Source organism: Heterodontus francisci, chromosome 35 (genome assembly GCF_036365525.1).
Source record: "Heterodontus francisci isolate sHetFra1 chromosome 35, sHetFra1.hap1, whole genome shotgun sequence".
Classification (NCBI taxonomy): domain Eukaryota; kingdom Metazoa; phylum Chordata; class Chondrichthyes; order Heterodontiformes; family Heterodontidae; genus Heterodontus; species Heterodontus francisci.
Genome location: NC_090405.1, coordinates 49731708 through 49748120, shown reverse-complemented (window position 1 = coordinate 49748120; position 16413 = coordinate 49731708). Strand labels below are relative to the sequence as shown.

Genomic DNA, 16413 nt, shown 5'->3' with positions numbered 1-16413 from the left:
AATGCGAGCCCGACTAACAATCTTAAGTTGGTTTTCAGCGTAATTCTTAGCACTCTGAGGATTATTTAGCAAATGTTGACCATCATGGAATCACATCTAATGTTGGACACTGTGTTTTGCGTTTTGCAAGCACGGGCTGGTTGGGTACGGTCTGTACCTTGCCCCTTGCGAACAGTGGAAGGGATATGCTATTGGATACGATCCACCAGTCTTGGGGATGTACGGCCTATATATCTAGCATCACATTGGCATTGAAATTTATATACCACATTACTCATTTGTGTGATCATCAGAACGTCTTTTTGGCTTGATGGCAGCATCCTGTTAGCCTTGAACTTATGAACTCATCAACTTGCGCAGTTGAGGTCAGTTTTAACACCATGTATGATTAGATTAGAGATACAGCACTGAAACAGGCCCTTCGGCCCACCGAGTCTGTGCCGAACATCAACCACCCATTTATACTAATCCTACACTAATCCCATATTCCTACCAAACATCCCCACCTGTCCCTATATTTCCCTACCACCTACCTATACTAGTGACAATTTATAATGGCCAATTTACCTATCAACCTGCAAGTCTTTTGGCTTGTGGGAGGAAACCGGAGCACCCGGAGAAAACCCACGCAGACACAGGGAGAACTTGCAAACTCCACACAGGCAGTACCCGGAATCGAACCCGGGTCCCTGGAGCTGTGAGGCTGCGGTGCTAACCACTGCGCCACTGTGCCGCCCCAAGGTATGCCCAAAGAGATGGTGTTGCAATGGGATCCCCTCGAGGCCCATCTCTCGCAAACGTCTTTGTTGGGTTCCATGAGAAACGTGTCTTCGAGGGAAGGACACTTAACCTCCTACCTCTTGCATATTTCCGATATGTAGATGATACATTTGCTATATTTGAATCCACAGCTGCATGTAATAATTTCCTTACACTTGTTAATGTGCTCCATCCTGCACTCAAATTCACCTTTGAAACACAGCAGTAAAATGTGCTCCCTTTCCTTGACGTAGCAGTTGAGAAATCTGCTAAGAGGTTCTCTACCACGGTCTGCCGCAAGCCTACCTTCACTGGTCAATACACGCGTTGGGATTCTTACAGTTCCAAGTGCTGTAAGATTGGCCTTAGCAGCAACCTCGTAAACAGGGCCAAGCTATTTGCTCACCATCCAAGCTTGATACTGAAATAGGGCGAATCAAAGGCATCCTGTATGACAACGGCTACCCTGAACAAATAATTTCTCACTATATATCACGCAAACTTATGAACGGGCCTAAGGCCGTCATTTTCAGCCCTGAAAATGTCCAGTCTACCTCAGATTACCCTGGATGGGTAATGTATCCCAACTATTTGAGCAACAAGTGAATCTAGCTGTTTCACGCTGCTACTATGCAGTCGCAACATGTATGGTGTTCGCCACTAATAGGATGCTGTCATCAAGCCAAAAAGACATTCTGCCTATCACACAAATGAGTAATGTGGTATATGAATTTCAATGCCAGTGTGATGCTAGGTATATAGGCCATACATCCCAAAGACTGGCTGATGGTATCAAACAACATGTCCCTTCCGCTGTTCGCAATGGGCAAGGTACAGACCGTGCTGGCAAGACTCAAAACACAGTGTCCAACATTAGATGTGATTCCACAATTTGGCAACATTTGCTAAATAATCCTCAGTGTGCTAAGAATTATGCTGACAACAACTTAAGATTGTCAAGCGGGCTCGCAGTATGGCACATTTGCGTGCACTGGAAGCTACATACATTAATACACAAGGCCCTGCTCTTTGCAGACAGAAAGAACATATACACACATTGCGTCTGTTTCAGCTAAACAAAATAATTAACAGCCATTCACTGGTTCATTCCTCAGGACAATGCCTTGACCAATCAAGAGTCAAGCTGCCGAGTTTAAATTTTAAACAAAGCTTGGCAGTTAACTTTTAGCAACCATAATCTGGTGCATTCTCCATCAGAGTCCACTTGCCAACCATTCACCACTCTCTTCTCATACAGTATAAAGATGTTGCTTTCCCTTACATTGGTATTCTTGCGAATTGTCCTGATGAATGCAAGACGAAAAGCTTCGACAAAATGTCTGTTTTCAGCAATGCTCAAGTTCTGTACTACCAAACGACGATTATTGTACTTACATGTATAAAGATTATTCATAAAACTGTAAAGCTGTGCCCTGAAGTATAAAAGTGGCAAAGAAATAAAAATGATCGGCAACTTCCTTAAAGTCATAAATGGAGCAGAGATGCAGCAAGAAACCGAATGGAGGCAGTGAAGGTTGGGAATGGCAGGAAGAGCTGAGGTAACACCTGATGGCCATGCCATCTAAGGCAACTGTAAATTTAATATATGATTTTCAAGAATTTTGGGTTTGTAGCTTAGATTTATAGGAGTGACGGCCTCAGGAGAGTACAGAAGGCAGGAAGACTGTCCAAGCAAAGGCTTGTAGGAATAAGCAATTGCCAAGCATCCAAGGAAGTGGAAACTACAGACCAAGTGCTTAAGACCACCCAAGTCAAAAATTCTAGTATAAGCTGCCAAATGCTGTAACCAACAGCCACAGCAATGAGCCTAAACTTTTTAAATAAAGTTGCATTTTTGCTTCTTTATTCAAAGGCACTTATCCAACATGTTATTAATTATACCTAAATTTTAAAGAATTTAACACTGCACTGCTTATTTCAAGTAATTCAAAAAACATGTGAATTCTCACGATATTGTATGATGCAGGAAAAGAAAACTGTCCTTAAAATGTACAAGTTTGAAGCTTGAGTGGCTACATTCCCAAAGGGGCACATCAAACCCATGGCTTTTTTCTTATCCCTAGAGTTAATCTGCTGAGCAGTAAGTCTCAGATATCACTAATCACAAATACAGGTAGCTGGTAGGAAATTCCAAACTATACTTGCTGCAGCAGTGCCTAAACCGCCATATACACTAACATTGTCCACATTCTCCTCATAAGGAAATCAGTATGGATTTTTGTTGGCACAGTGATCTCTTTGATCTCTAAATGTGGTAAAATATTGACTTCCTATCACATTTAGATTACTGGCTATACTGACAAAATGTAAGTGCAAGGAGAAAGAATGAATGGGCAGACATCATAAATACTTCTGCCAGGTTAAACGAGTTGAAAATCTGCTGGCTACATACACCTTTGAAATTTTGAACCTGGCTTGATATTCCATTGCTCGAGTCCATCCAATAACCGTCATCTTTGTATAGTAGCACAAAGTTATCGTGCACTCTTGGGAGGAGCAGAAAAAAATGGAGCAGCTATGATTAACATCTCACCACCAGAGAAGAGTAAAAACGTTCTTTGGTTAATGTCCAAGTGGTGATTATTTACATGTGAGCCTTGAGCATGTCAGTACGTAGAATTAACAGCACAGGAAAAGGCCATTTAGCCCAACAGGTCCATGCTGGTGCTTATGCTCCATACAAGACTCTTCAACTAACAACCCTATTAGCATAACCTTCTATTCCTTTCTCCCTAATATGTTTATCTAGCTTCCCTTCAATTACTCCAGAATTCTGTGATTCCGTCCAGTTTTCCATTAAAACTACAAATTTGTTGCCTTAGCTATCGTTTTTGATGATCAGATTTTGATATGTTAAAGAAAGTTGAGAATTATTCAGGGAGCTTACCTTGATTGCATATTGGTTATGGAGGTCCTTGGCATAGGATGCTGTGTAGTAAACTGCATCACCTGCCTCACAGCAAGGTTTATCACTTGTTAGTCTGAAGTCTGACCAGTTGTCCAATCCAAAGCGAAGCTGGTTCTTTTGGCCCTCCATGAACTTATCCTCACACTTAGCTGCCAGTTTCCGCAAAGAATCTGTGTGGAGATTTCGAATCTTCATTACCACCTCCTCTTTGTTCTCTATCCCTTTGTACAGTGCATGCCTTTGCGGCTTTTGTATGTTTTTACTAGGTCTCTGAGGAAAACGATTCTTCTCGGATAGTGAATCCAAGCTATTTGAGAACCTCTCTTTACTGCTGCTCATGGTGAGGCTGCAAGTACTGTTGACCGTTGATGACGCTCTGGCCTTTGTTGTTGACGTGCCCACTGCTCTGTCCAGTGAATCGCCTGACTCAATATCACAGATTCTGGCATCTGAGCTAAGTGAGGAACAAGCACTTGATGCATCCCAGTTTGCGTCCCCAGGATACTCTACATCATACAGGGGGTTTGCCAAGTTTACATTCAGCCCGGAATTTCTGACTTCTATCATTTTGTGGGCATAGTCCTTTGATGCTGGATCAGTGTTTGCTCGGATTATGGTCTTCTTTGGAAGAGGGGGTGGTGTTGGCTGACTCTCAGACATGGTTTCCTGCTCTGTGGATCCCACAAATGCAATGGCATCATCTGAAGCTCCTTTCAGTTGTCTTGGCTGCTTCAGGGGTATCATGTTGGCCCGCGATTGCCCTATGCAATCACATACAAAAGGTTTAGAATCATAGTACAATTAGACAACATGTGCATTTCAGTGAAAAATAGCACAGTTTTTAACAAAAACACACTTTAGATTGAACATGGTCTCTGAGTGCAAGCTTCAAATTTTTGAATTTCATCGATGAATTTAGGTGCTTAGCCTTCAGGCCACAACAGAATTGCGAATTAGCAGTTCTGATCAGCAAACTACGATGAACATAACTGCAGTAGACTGGAGCCACAGTGTAGTCATAGCTCATTACCCTGCTATGAGTGTATGAAAACTTTTACACTTCAGCTTTCATCTTACTGATCCATAAATTAGAACCAAGTGAGTGGCAACACTTAGTGAAGATCTTTATTCAAGCAGATTATATACTGCTGTTAGACACATCAACTTCAGTCAACTCACTTAAATTTTATTGGGGCTTATTTGATTTTTTCCCACCTTCTCTCTGTAGGTTGCAGCTGTGATCCTCTATGCATTGCACAGAGTACTTTTTTAAAAAAAATTAATTAATTCAATGTATGCAGGTATCAAGGATGCAGAAAGATTGGTTCCAGAGATGGAGACAGGAAGAACCAGTTTTGGTTGCTGTTGTGATCACGAGTTCAAGACTATTTGATTAGAACTAGCTGTGGAATGGAAATGGTTAGTTGCAGAGCCAACTGAAGGACGAGTTATGTATCAATGATGATTTTAATCATAGTACCAGGTACAGATCAGGCGTGGCCATAAAGTGATTACAAAGAATGTTTTGAGAGTAGCTGTGCACCAGAGATGAAGAGCCAAGGAGGGCTGAGGGAGTCAAGTGTTGTTGAAAGCAACAAAAATAATAAATGTACAAAGAAAAACTGAAGCTCTGGACAAACTAAAGGCTGAAACTCCATGAAGAAAAACTGGAAGAGATTCAAGAAAACCACTAACTCAAATGATTTTCATAAAAAGCTACATTTAAGAAATAGACATCTGCATATATTTTTCACTGTGCTGACATTTAAAGTGATTACATTTAATTGCCAAATGTTTTTCACTGCATGATATTTAGTTTGGAAATCATGTTTCATTCTCTTGCAGAATAGGAGCACCCAACATACCTCTACTCTAGTAACCAGTATTTAGTGAAGATTGGCATTCTCTACAAATTCAACATTGCTCTGACAATAAAAAGGTCTTTCTTACTTGGTCCAGTCTGTATTAATATAAACACCATTTTCATGGGCATTCTCAATTATACTTGGCCAGTACATAGGTGCAACACACATTTTCTACACTGCAAACACCAAGATGTGACGAGGCAACGATAGCCAATACATCGTAGGGCCCCGAGAGAAGCTATTTTCAACTGTAGGACAGCAATTTCCTCAGGGTAGTGTCCTTGGCCCAACCATCTTCAGCTGCTTCATCAATGACCTTCCTTCAATCATAAGGTCAGAAGTGGGGATGTTCGCTGATGATTGCACAATGTTCAGCACCATTCGCGACTCCTCAAATACTGACCAATCCTTTATCCAAGCTAATATGTTACCCCCAACACCATGAGCTCTTAGTTTGCTTAGTGCTTTGATGTGGCACCTTGTCAAATGTCTTCTGGAAATTTAAGTATAGCACATTCACAGGTTCCCCTTTATCTAAATTGTTTGATTACCTCCTCAAAAAACTCCAACATGATTTCTCTTTCATAAACCATGTTGACTCTGCCTGATTACATTGAGATTTTCTAAGTGCCCCACTGTAACCTCCTTAAAAACAGATTCCAGCATTTTCCTTTGACAGATGTTAATCTAAACGGCCTGTAGTTTCCTGCTTTGTGTCTTCCTCCTTTCTTGAATAGAGGAGTTACATTCACTATTTCCCAATCTGATGGGACCTTTCCAGAATCTATGGAATTTTGGAAAATTAAAACCAATGCATCTACTATCTCAGCAGCCACTTCTTTTAAGACCCTAGGATGAAGTCCATCAGGACCTGGGGATTTGTCAGCTTTTTGTTCTAATAGTTTTTTCAGTACCCTTTCCCTGGTGATTGTAATTGTTTTAAGTTCCTCCCTCCCTTTCACTGCCTGATTCACCATTATTTCTGGGATGTTATTTGTATCCTCTATATGAAGACAGATGCAAAATATCTGTTCAATTCATCCACCATCTGCTTATTTTCATTATTAATTTCCCAGATTCACTCTCTGGAGGACCAAAGCTAATTTTACTTACTCTTTTTCTTTTTAAATACCTGTAGAAACTCTATCTGTTTTTATATTTCTAGCTAGCTTTCTCTCACCCTCTACTTTCTCCCTCATTAACCTTTTAGTCATTCTTTGCTGTTCTTTATATTCTGTCCAATCTTCTGACCTGCCACTCGTCTTTGTGGAATTATATACTTTTTTTCAATTTGATACTATATTTAACTTCCTTAGTTAGCCACAGATGGAGCGTCCCTCCCTTAGAGTCTATCTCACTGTAATGCATCTTTTCTGAGTATTCTGAAATATTGTCTTAAATGTCTGCCACTGCATCTCTACTGACCAATACCTTAGTCTAATTTGCCAGTTTAGTTTAACCAGCTCGGCCTTCATGCCCTCATAAGTGCCCTTGTCTAAGTTTAAAACACTAGTCTTAGATTTGCTCTACTCTCACGCAAAGTGAAAGTGAAATTCGATCATATTATGATCACTGCTACCTAGGGATGCCTTCACTAGGAGGTCCTTAATTAATCCTGTCTCATTGCATAGTACCAGACCTAGTATAGCCTGCTCTCTGGTTGGCTCTAGAACGTGCTGCTCCAAGAAACTGTCCCGAAAACACTTTATGAGCTCATCATCCAGACTACCTTTGCCAATTTGATTCGTCCAATCGATATGTAGATTAAAATCACTCATGATCGTCGTTGTACCTTTCTCACAAGCCCCCATTATTTCATCCTGCATACCCCATCTTACAATGTGGTTACTGTTAAAGGGGCCTTTCAAGTGACTTCTTACCTTTACTATTTCTCATCTCTACCCAAACTGATTCTACATCTTGAACTCCAGAACTAAGATCATCTCTCTCTATTGTACCAATGTCATCCTTAATTAACAAAGCTACCCCTCCACCTTTTAGAGCTTGGAGCTTGGATTAGTACTTGGAAATATGATGTTGTTGCTATTACAGAGACTTGGTTGAGGGAAGGGCAGGATTGGCAGCTAAATGTTCCAGGCTTTAGAAGCTTCAGGCGGGATAGAGGGGGATGTAATAGGGGTGGGGGAGTTGCATTACTGGTTAAGGAGAATATCACAGCTGTACTGCGGGAGGACACCTCGGAGGGGTCATGCAGTGAGGCAATATGGGTGGAGCTCAGGAATAGGAAGGGTGCAGTCACGATGTTGGGGGTTTACTAAAGGCCTCCCAACAGCCAGCGGGAGGTCGAGGAGCAGATATGCAGACAGATTTTGGAAAGATGTAAAGGTAACAGGGTTGTGGTGGTGGGTGATTTTAACTTCCCCTATATTGACTGGGACTCACGTAGTGCTAGGGGCTTGGATGGGGCAGAATTTGTGAGGAGCATCCAGGAGGGCTTCTTGAAACAGTATGTAGATAGTCCAACTAGGGATGGGGCCATTCTGGACCTGGTATTGGGGAATGAGCCCGGCCAGGTGGTCGAAGTTTCAGTGGGGGAGCATTTCGGGAGCAGTGACCATAATTCCATAAGTTTTAAGGTACTTGTGGATAAGGATAAGAGTAGTCCTCGGGTGAAGGTGCTAAATTGGGGGAAGGCTAATTATAACAATATTAGGCAGGAACTGAAGAATTTAGATTGGGGGCGGCTGTTTGAGGGTAAATCAACATCTGACATATGGGAGTCTTTCAAACGTCAGCTGATTAGAATCCAGGACCAGCATGTTCCTGTGAGGAAGAAAGACAAGTTTGGCAAGTTTCGGGAAGCTTGGATAACACGGGATATTGTGAGCCTAGTCAAAAAGAAAAAGGAAGCATTTGTAAGGGCTGGAAGGCTAGGAACAGATGAAGCACTTGAGGAATATAAAGACAGTAGGAAGGAACTTAAGCAAGGAATTAGGAGGGCTAAAAGGGGTCATGAAAAGTCATTGGCAAACAGGATTTAGGAAAATCCCAAGGCTTTTTATACGTATATAAAGAGCAAGAGGGTAACCAGGGAAAGGGTTGGCCCACTCAAGGACAGAGATGGGAATCTATGCGTGGAGCCAGAGGAAATGGGCGAGGTGCTAAATGAGTACTTTGCATCAGTATTCACCAAAGAGAAGGACTTGGTGGATGATGAGCCTAGGGAAGGGAGTGCAGATAGTCTCAGTCATCTCATTATCAAAAAGGAGGTGGTGTTGGGTGTCTTGCAAAGCATTAAGGTAGATAAGTCCCCAGGGCCTAATGGGATCTACCCTAGAATACTGAGGGAGGCAAGGGAAGAAATTGCTGGGGCCTTGACAGAAATCTTTGCATCCTCATTGGGACCTCACCTGTAGCCAGAGGACTGGAGAATAGCCAATGTTGTGCCTTTGTTTAAGAAGGGTGGCAAGGATAATCCAGGAAATTATAGGCCGGTGAGCCTTACGTCAGTGGTAGGGAAACTATTAGAGAGGATTCTTCGGGACAGGATTTACTCCCATTTGGAAACAAACAAACTTATTAGCGAGAGACAGCATGGTTTTGTGAAGGGAAGGTCATGTCTCACTAATTTGATCGAGTTTTTTGAGGAAGTGACGAAGATGATTGATGAAGGAAGGGCAGTGGATGTTGTCTATATGGACTTTAGTAAAGCCTTTGACAAGGTCCCGCATGGCAGACTGGTACAAAAGGTGAAGTCACACGGGATCAGAGGTGAGCTGGCAAGATGGATACAGAACTGGCTCGGTCATAGAAGACAGAGGGTAACAGTGGATGGGTGTTTTTCTGAATGGAGGGATGTGACTAGTGGTGTTCCGCAGGGATCAGTGCTGGGACCTTTGCTGTTTGTAATATATATATATAAATAAATAAATGATTTGGAGGAAAATGTAGCAGGTCTGATTAGTAAGTTTGCGGACGACACAAAGGTTGGTGGAGTTGCGGATAATGATGAGGATTGTCAGAGGATACAGCAGGATATAGATCGGTTGGAGACTTGGGTGGAGAAATGGCAGATGGAGTTTAATCCGGACAAATGTGAGGTAATGCATTTTGGAAGGTCTAATGCAGGTGGGAGGTATACAGTAAATGGCAGAACCCTTAGGAGTATTGACAGGCAGAGAGATCTGGGCGTACAGGTCCACAGGTCACTGAAAGTGGCAACGCAGGTGGATAAGCTAGTCAAGAAGGCATACGGCATGCTTGCTTTCATCAGTCGGGGCATAGAGTATAAAAATTGGCAAGTCATGTTGCAGCTGTACAGAACCTTAGTTAGGCCACACTTAGAATATTGCGTGTAATTCTGGTCGCCACACTATCAGAAGGACATGGAGGCTTTGGTGAGGGTACAGAGAAGGTTTACCAGGATGTTGCCTGGTCTGGAGGGCATTAGCTATGAGGAGAGGTTGGAAAAACTCGGATAGTTTTCACTGGAACGACGGAGGTAGAGGGGCGACATGATAGAGGTTTACAAAGTTATGAGCGGCATGGACAGAGTGGATAGTCAGAAGCTTTTTCCCAGGGTGGAAGAGTCAGTTACTAGGGGACACAGGTTTAAGGTGCGAGGGGCAAAGTTTAGAGTGCGAGGCAAGTTTTTTTTTTACACAGAGGGTGGTGAGTGCCTGGAACTTGCTGCCAGGGGAGGTGGTGGAAGCAGATATGATAGCGACGTTTAAGATACATCTTGACAAATATATGAATAGGAAGCGAATAGAGGGATATGGGCCCCGGAAGTGCAGAAGGTGTTAGTTTAGGCAGGCATCAAGATCGGCGCAGGCTTGGAGGGCCGAACGGCCTGTTCCTGTGCTGTACTGTTCTTTGTTCTTTTCCTAGCTTCCTGTCTTTCCTAAATGTCATGAATCCTTGAATATTCAGGTCCCAGTCTTTGTCATCTTGCAATCATGTCAATTCACTAGCTTTGTTATGAATGCTACATGCATTCAGATAGAGCCTTTAGTTCTGTCTTTTTACTATTTTTGTAACCTCTACTGTTATGTGTTGGTGCACTTAGATTTGTACACTCTATCCCTTCCTGCCACACTCTGATCATCATTTCCCTTATTGCTACCTTGCTTTCTTGTCTTGTCTTCTCTATTTAATTTATCACATCTTCTCAATCCTGATCCCTCACCCCCACTATTTAGTTTAAAGCTCTCTCTACCGTCCTAGTTATATGACCCACCAGAACACTGATCCCAGCACGGTTCAGGTGAAGAACGTCCCAGTGGTACAGTTCCCATTTTCCCCAGTTGGGTTACTACTTCCAGAATCACAGTAAGGAAACAGATGTGTCCTTTGGAAGATAGATCAATTGTCTTTATATACTGCCCAAATATATTACTACATTTAAATTACATTTAGTGACCAAATTTAAAAAGGACAATTAGTCTACATCACCTGTAAGTGCATTTATTGTTCACAATTCAACAATTTAATCAACAATAGTCTTGGATTCCTTTAGTCCACAGGGAAGTAAAGTACAAATCAGCAGGAAAATTTCTCAAGTGGATTGGAAAGTGGCTAAAAGTAGATACAGCAAAATATAATTATGAATGAAGCTGCACCAACATGATATGGGGTCACCAACAGGGTAGACATGGATCAGTACTAGGGCCACTAGCGTTTGGAGTACATAAAATTATTTGGAGTTAGGAGCAGAAAAAAAGTTAGGAACAGTTAAGTTACCAGGCGACACTAAAATGTGAAGAGGAATGGGAGTGAGGTGTGGGCAGTGGGAGAGGGTGCAAGGGAGAGTTCCAATAATATGCAACAGATAAACCAAATACAAAACGATCTGGCTAGGTGAGTGACAAATGGCATTTAATGTGGGAAAATACACAGTAATAAGACTAAAGAGGGCAATTAAACAGTAGAAATGGAAAGTAAATATCTGAGGATACAGAAGACGGATCTGGGAGGAAGTACAGGTAGAGCATTGATTTAACCCGAAAGCGCAGCAGGCAGCGGCTATACTTACCTTAAGGCAAATGTGTCAAGTGGAAAACTGAAGAACCTGGAATCATTTACTCTAGAGAAAAGCTGGTTCATGGGAGATATTCCAAAAATTCAAGATTCTTAAAGGAACTGATAAATTGAACCTACTAATCTGTTTGAGATTGCCAGAGATTCTAGAACCAGGGAGCACAGGTCCATGCTTAGGAAAGAGGAGTACAGTCAATTTAGATTACTATATGTAGAAGATAGAAACATTTGGAAAGGATAACTCAAGGAAGAGGTGGAGACAGATATGCTGGAAACACTAAGGAAGGATTGGAAAGATATTTGAGAGAATGGTCAATTGATAGGTATTAGCTTTGGGATTAGCCAAATAGAATGCACTGTTTCCTGGTCATGTACGTTACTATGTTTATCCCATGGTCAGTTTTCTGGACCAATCTTCTGGATATGATGGTTCATTTTAATGAGGAAAAAAATGACAACAGTGAATTATGTTCCGCTGTACAAAAAAATTGCTTTCCTATTCAAGTTGTTCTTCTCTTCATGCATGTGCGATTTTCATGATTAATACAGCATCCATATTTCCAGATCCGAGCAATTATTTAACTATTCAAATATATGCATGCAATTTCCTTTAGATGTTCCCATCCTCCCTTGACGGAATAGAAACTCACTATGCAGAGAAAAGGTAGTTAGAATGTAGCCAGAGCCACCGACAGCAACCAGCCCAGCACCCCACCCCTTCCCGCCAAAACCTCCTCACCTGTGGCCCTCAACAGAGGTGTTGCTCCATGCGTCTCTGAGCCTCCATCCACAGCCCGCCAGCTCTGGGATTTCGCTGGAGACAGGATTACATACATATAAAGAGAGAGAAAAATACAGGACACAGAGAGAGAGAGAGAGAGAGAGAGAGAGAGGGAGACAGAGAGAGAGAGCAAGATTGGGATTATGAGACCCTCAACAAAAGGTTAGTAACTGATGTACAAATTACTGCACAGTTATATATTACCACCCAGCACTGCCGCTTTCTGCACTAGCATCTCACAAGAAACACTTTTATTTTTAAATCCTGACACGAGCAATAACCATAGGATGAATATTCATGTCACAATAACTTGAATATTGTTCATTTGAGACAAGTGCATTATGTTAGGGGCCATGGCATGGTGCAGACATGCTGCATCAGTATTTGGTCAAGCAGTGCCTTACCAAAAGTGAATTTTTGACAAAAATTCCTGAATAAAACACTGTTGATAAATGACTGTAGGAGTCATTCAAAATGCAGAGAAAATATCATTTGTCACCTTAAATAAAAAATCACAAAAATCTCAGGGTTGTTGCAGAATGAGCTGGGAAACTCATTCCAGGAATGAATATAACCAGCTTTTGCTCTGGAATGAATTCCATCCATAGGAATGAGTGTGCCTGGGTGCTATTATTCTGGAATGAATTCACATGCATGCAGACCAACACCTGATGGATTACTGATGTGACTTACCTTCTGCAAGGCTCCTGCAGTGACTCAGCATTTGCATCATCAAGTGCAATTTTTCTGAAAGAGTCAGTGAAAATGCTGGTTTCTGCCTGGCATATCTGCAGAGGCCACTGCATTCTGGGCACCGCCTAGCATGTGATTCATTGTGTAAATACACCATCTCCATTCAAGCTATTCTATTACGGACATACTATTGACATCGCATTGGCCAGGAGTATGCATCACAGGAGCAGCTACATCATCAATCATGTGAGGGTTTGTGTGGAGATCAATGAGTGGATATAGTTTTAAGTGGTAAAAGAATCCAGTTGGATTCTTTCTGGCTTTTTTGGTTCAATCCACACTAAGTACTACAATTACCCATCGACCTATCAAGACAGTTTCACATATGCTTGCTATTTGGAAGAAGAACCCAGTGCTCACGAGAAAAGTACCCAAGACTTTTTCAATTCAGTTTAGCATTTTGAAGACGACATCACCAAATGTTACAGGCCTGATTGGGATATAGATAATTACGTGTAGCCATTTTGAAAATGTACATAATGGGCTGGATTCTATATAGGCCTCAAAGCGGGATCCGTGGCGGAGGAGCATGAATTCATGAGTCTCCCGTCACCTCCTGATCCCACTGCGATCTTCACCCCAGCGGCTGGCTCTGCCGCGCCTCTGGATCCCCGCCTGGGGAAACGAGGCGTAACATTGGTGGGGAGAGGGGAGGAGGTAAGTTTCTCAGTGCGAGGGTACAGGTCAAATGAATGTCCTGGGTGTAGGGGATGGTGGGAAAGGTTATATTTTAAAGTTCGTGGAGTTTGGCGGGGGGGGGGGGGGGGGGGGGAGGGAAGGAAAACGGTCAGATTGTGAAGGTGAGTCAAAAACAAGAAATGCTGGAATCACTCAGCAGGTCTGGCAGCATCTGTGGAAAGAGCTCTTTCCACAGATGCTGCCAGACCTGCTGAGTGATTCCAGCATTTCTTGTTTTTGTTTCAGATTTCCAGCATCCGCAGTATTTTGCTTTTATTATTGTGAAGGTGAGTGTTTGGGGAAGGCAAATAATTAATTTAATTGATATTGGGGGGCAGGAGAGGGGCAAAATAAATGTATTTATTTATTTTAATTCAATTTCAATTTCACTTTAAATAATTAAATGTCCCGATTGGGCTGACAGCCCTTTAAAAGTGGCATCAGCACCTGCGCACAGGCAGCTGATGCCATTGCTGGGGACGGACAGCCCACCCCCTCCACACGATCAGGGGAGGATGGCCCACCCCGGCTACTTAAATGAGCCGCCGCACTTGTAATTGCGGCGGCTTGGCAGCGGGCTTATAGAATGCAGCCCAATGATTACCAGGGTCAGTACAAATCAGAGAAATGTGTTATGTTTTGTGAAGTAACATTTTCTGTTAGAAAATTCATTTCACACAATTGAAAATAAAAACAACAGTAACAATTTGCAATTATATAGCACATTTAACAAACATCCTGTGGAATTGTATGGAAGGATCAGAGAAAATTAGATCAATAAAGGAATTGTCACTGAGCAATTGAGAGAGTTAAGAAGTGTGACCAAAAACCTAGTAGAAATATTGGACTGAAGATTTTTTCATAGGTAGGAGGAGAAAGAGAGGGATTTACAGAGGCAGTTCTAGGGAGTACAACTACAGTAGCTCAAGGTTTTGTCACCAGCAATGGGGTAAAGATAGGTGAAATGCTCAAAAGGCTAGACTCGAAGGATTGAAGGGTGTTGGAGGAAGTATAAGGCTCGAGGAACTGATGGAGATAGGGAGACTTAGGCTGCAGAGGGGTTTGAAGACAAGAATCAATATTTTAAATTCAAAGTGTTGGGTGACAGGGAACCCATGTCGGTCAGCGATGGCTGGGGTGAAGTTAAACATAATTTCACAAACTATGATTGCACATTCATTCAAAATAGCAATTAGATTAAAACTGGACCTTTTATTTATTCTATCACATAACTATAAACACAGCTTTGATATCATAAGTCTCTCTATGCAGTTTACTGATATTTGTCATTCACAGTATCTGTGCACAAGATTGGCAAACAGTGACCATTTTGTCTGAAACAGCCATCAGTAAATCCAAATATCAACATCACGATGTGATCATGGTCATATTGAGTTTGGTGGGTTAGTATGACAAGAAATTAAGGCATAGCCAAACAATGCCGAAACACTAAGTGTGATCTTATTTGGAAGCTTAAGACTTATTGATTCAACTAGTAATTTCTCTCTTCAGGAAGGACGGAGGAAGTGACAAATGGAATTTCTCTGGTATCAAGTTTGTTCCAAAATAACACATCTGGCAATGGAAGATTGAAACAGTCAATCTTCTGTGGTAGACACAACAATCGGATACCTGAGCCAGGCAGGTCCACAGGGGACAGTGGATGATTGATCATCATGGCTCATTAGTAGAGTCCAGGAGGGCTAAACCTATCACTGTGAGCTGATATTTTTCTCACTCGGCTGCAAAAAACCCTGAATGTTCCAACAGGCCGGATCGTCCTGGCCGGCATAGCAGCAGGACTCTTAGCTGTTCTCTGTGCAGTATTAATTTGATGAACGCCAGTAAACCTCCTCCTTAAGTCTTGGCTCTTGCCAATTTCTGCCTAAACTCTGGACTTTAGATAAGTGAGGCGTCCCTCTACGAGGAAAGAATGTGCGTTCCATCAGATAAACTGAAACTCTACCTGCCTTCTTAATAGCTGGGTTTGGAGATTGTTGAGCACACTTATAGGTTTTTGAGTGTGTCAGATACCTAGCTGATCAGAGATTTTAAAAAATCCTTAACACAGAAATATGCAGGAGTCATAGGGGACCCAAGCTTATTGATTTCTATGGACCTTACTTATTAGGTTTTTTAAAAACTCATCATTTAATCTTAGAAAAATCAACAGATTGAAAGGCACATTTTGAATGATTTCGTAAAAGTTTTTCACGGCACATGGAGAGAGACGACAGAATTTATAAGTATGTGCTGTGTTTGTACTCGTTCACATCTTTGGATAAGGATCAAATTAGATTAAGCTCATAATTCTTAAACAAAAGACAGCCTCCATAGCCGGAACACAATCAATGAAAGCCAAATCTGAAACAACGAAGGTATTCCTTCTGTGCAGTTAACATGTTAAAAGTGCACATTCCTCCCATTTCACCCATAGCCTGCCTTTCTTCATCAGGTCTCTATGTTGGTTTTGAACACGGCTCAACATTTTCTAAAGTAGTAAATGCACAAAGTTAAAATGTTATAGTCCTACCTTTAATCAAAGACAGAAGTCATCCAGCAAGAGGACTGGCATCATGTTCGCCCTTTTTACACGGTACAGCATTTGATAGGGCGTTTTAAGCTTTAATCTAATCTCTTCCTGTTCA

The 16413-nt window shown here is 41.9% G+C and overlaps 1 protein-coding gene across 4 annotated transcripts in view; it reads right to left on the bottom strand.

The window, feature by feature from the left end:
• Positions 1–16413, bottom strand: part of peak1 (pseudopodium-enriched atypical kinase 1) — a 91816-nt gene that overhangs the window by 17079 nt on the left and 58324 nt on the right. For 3 of the 4 annotated variants that reach the window (XM_068015531.1, XM_068015532.1, XM_068015533.1), the window contains one exon: positions 3668–4449. In XM_068015531.1, coding sequence (XP_067871632.1) covers positions 3668–4449 — 782 coding nt within the window. Of the gene's footprint in view, positions 1–3667; positions 4450–12292; positions 12368–16413 lie in introns of all 4 variants that reach the window. The other variant, XM_068015534.1, reaches the window with a different exon arrangement.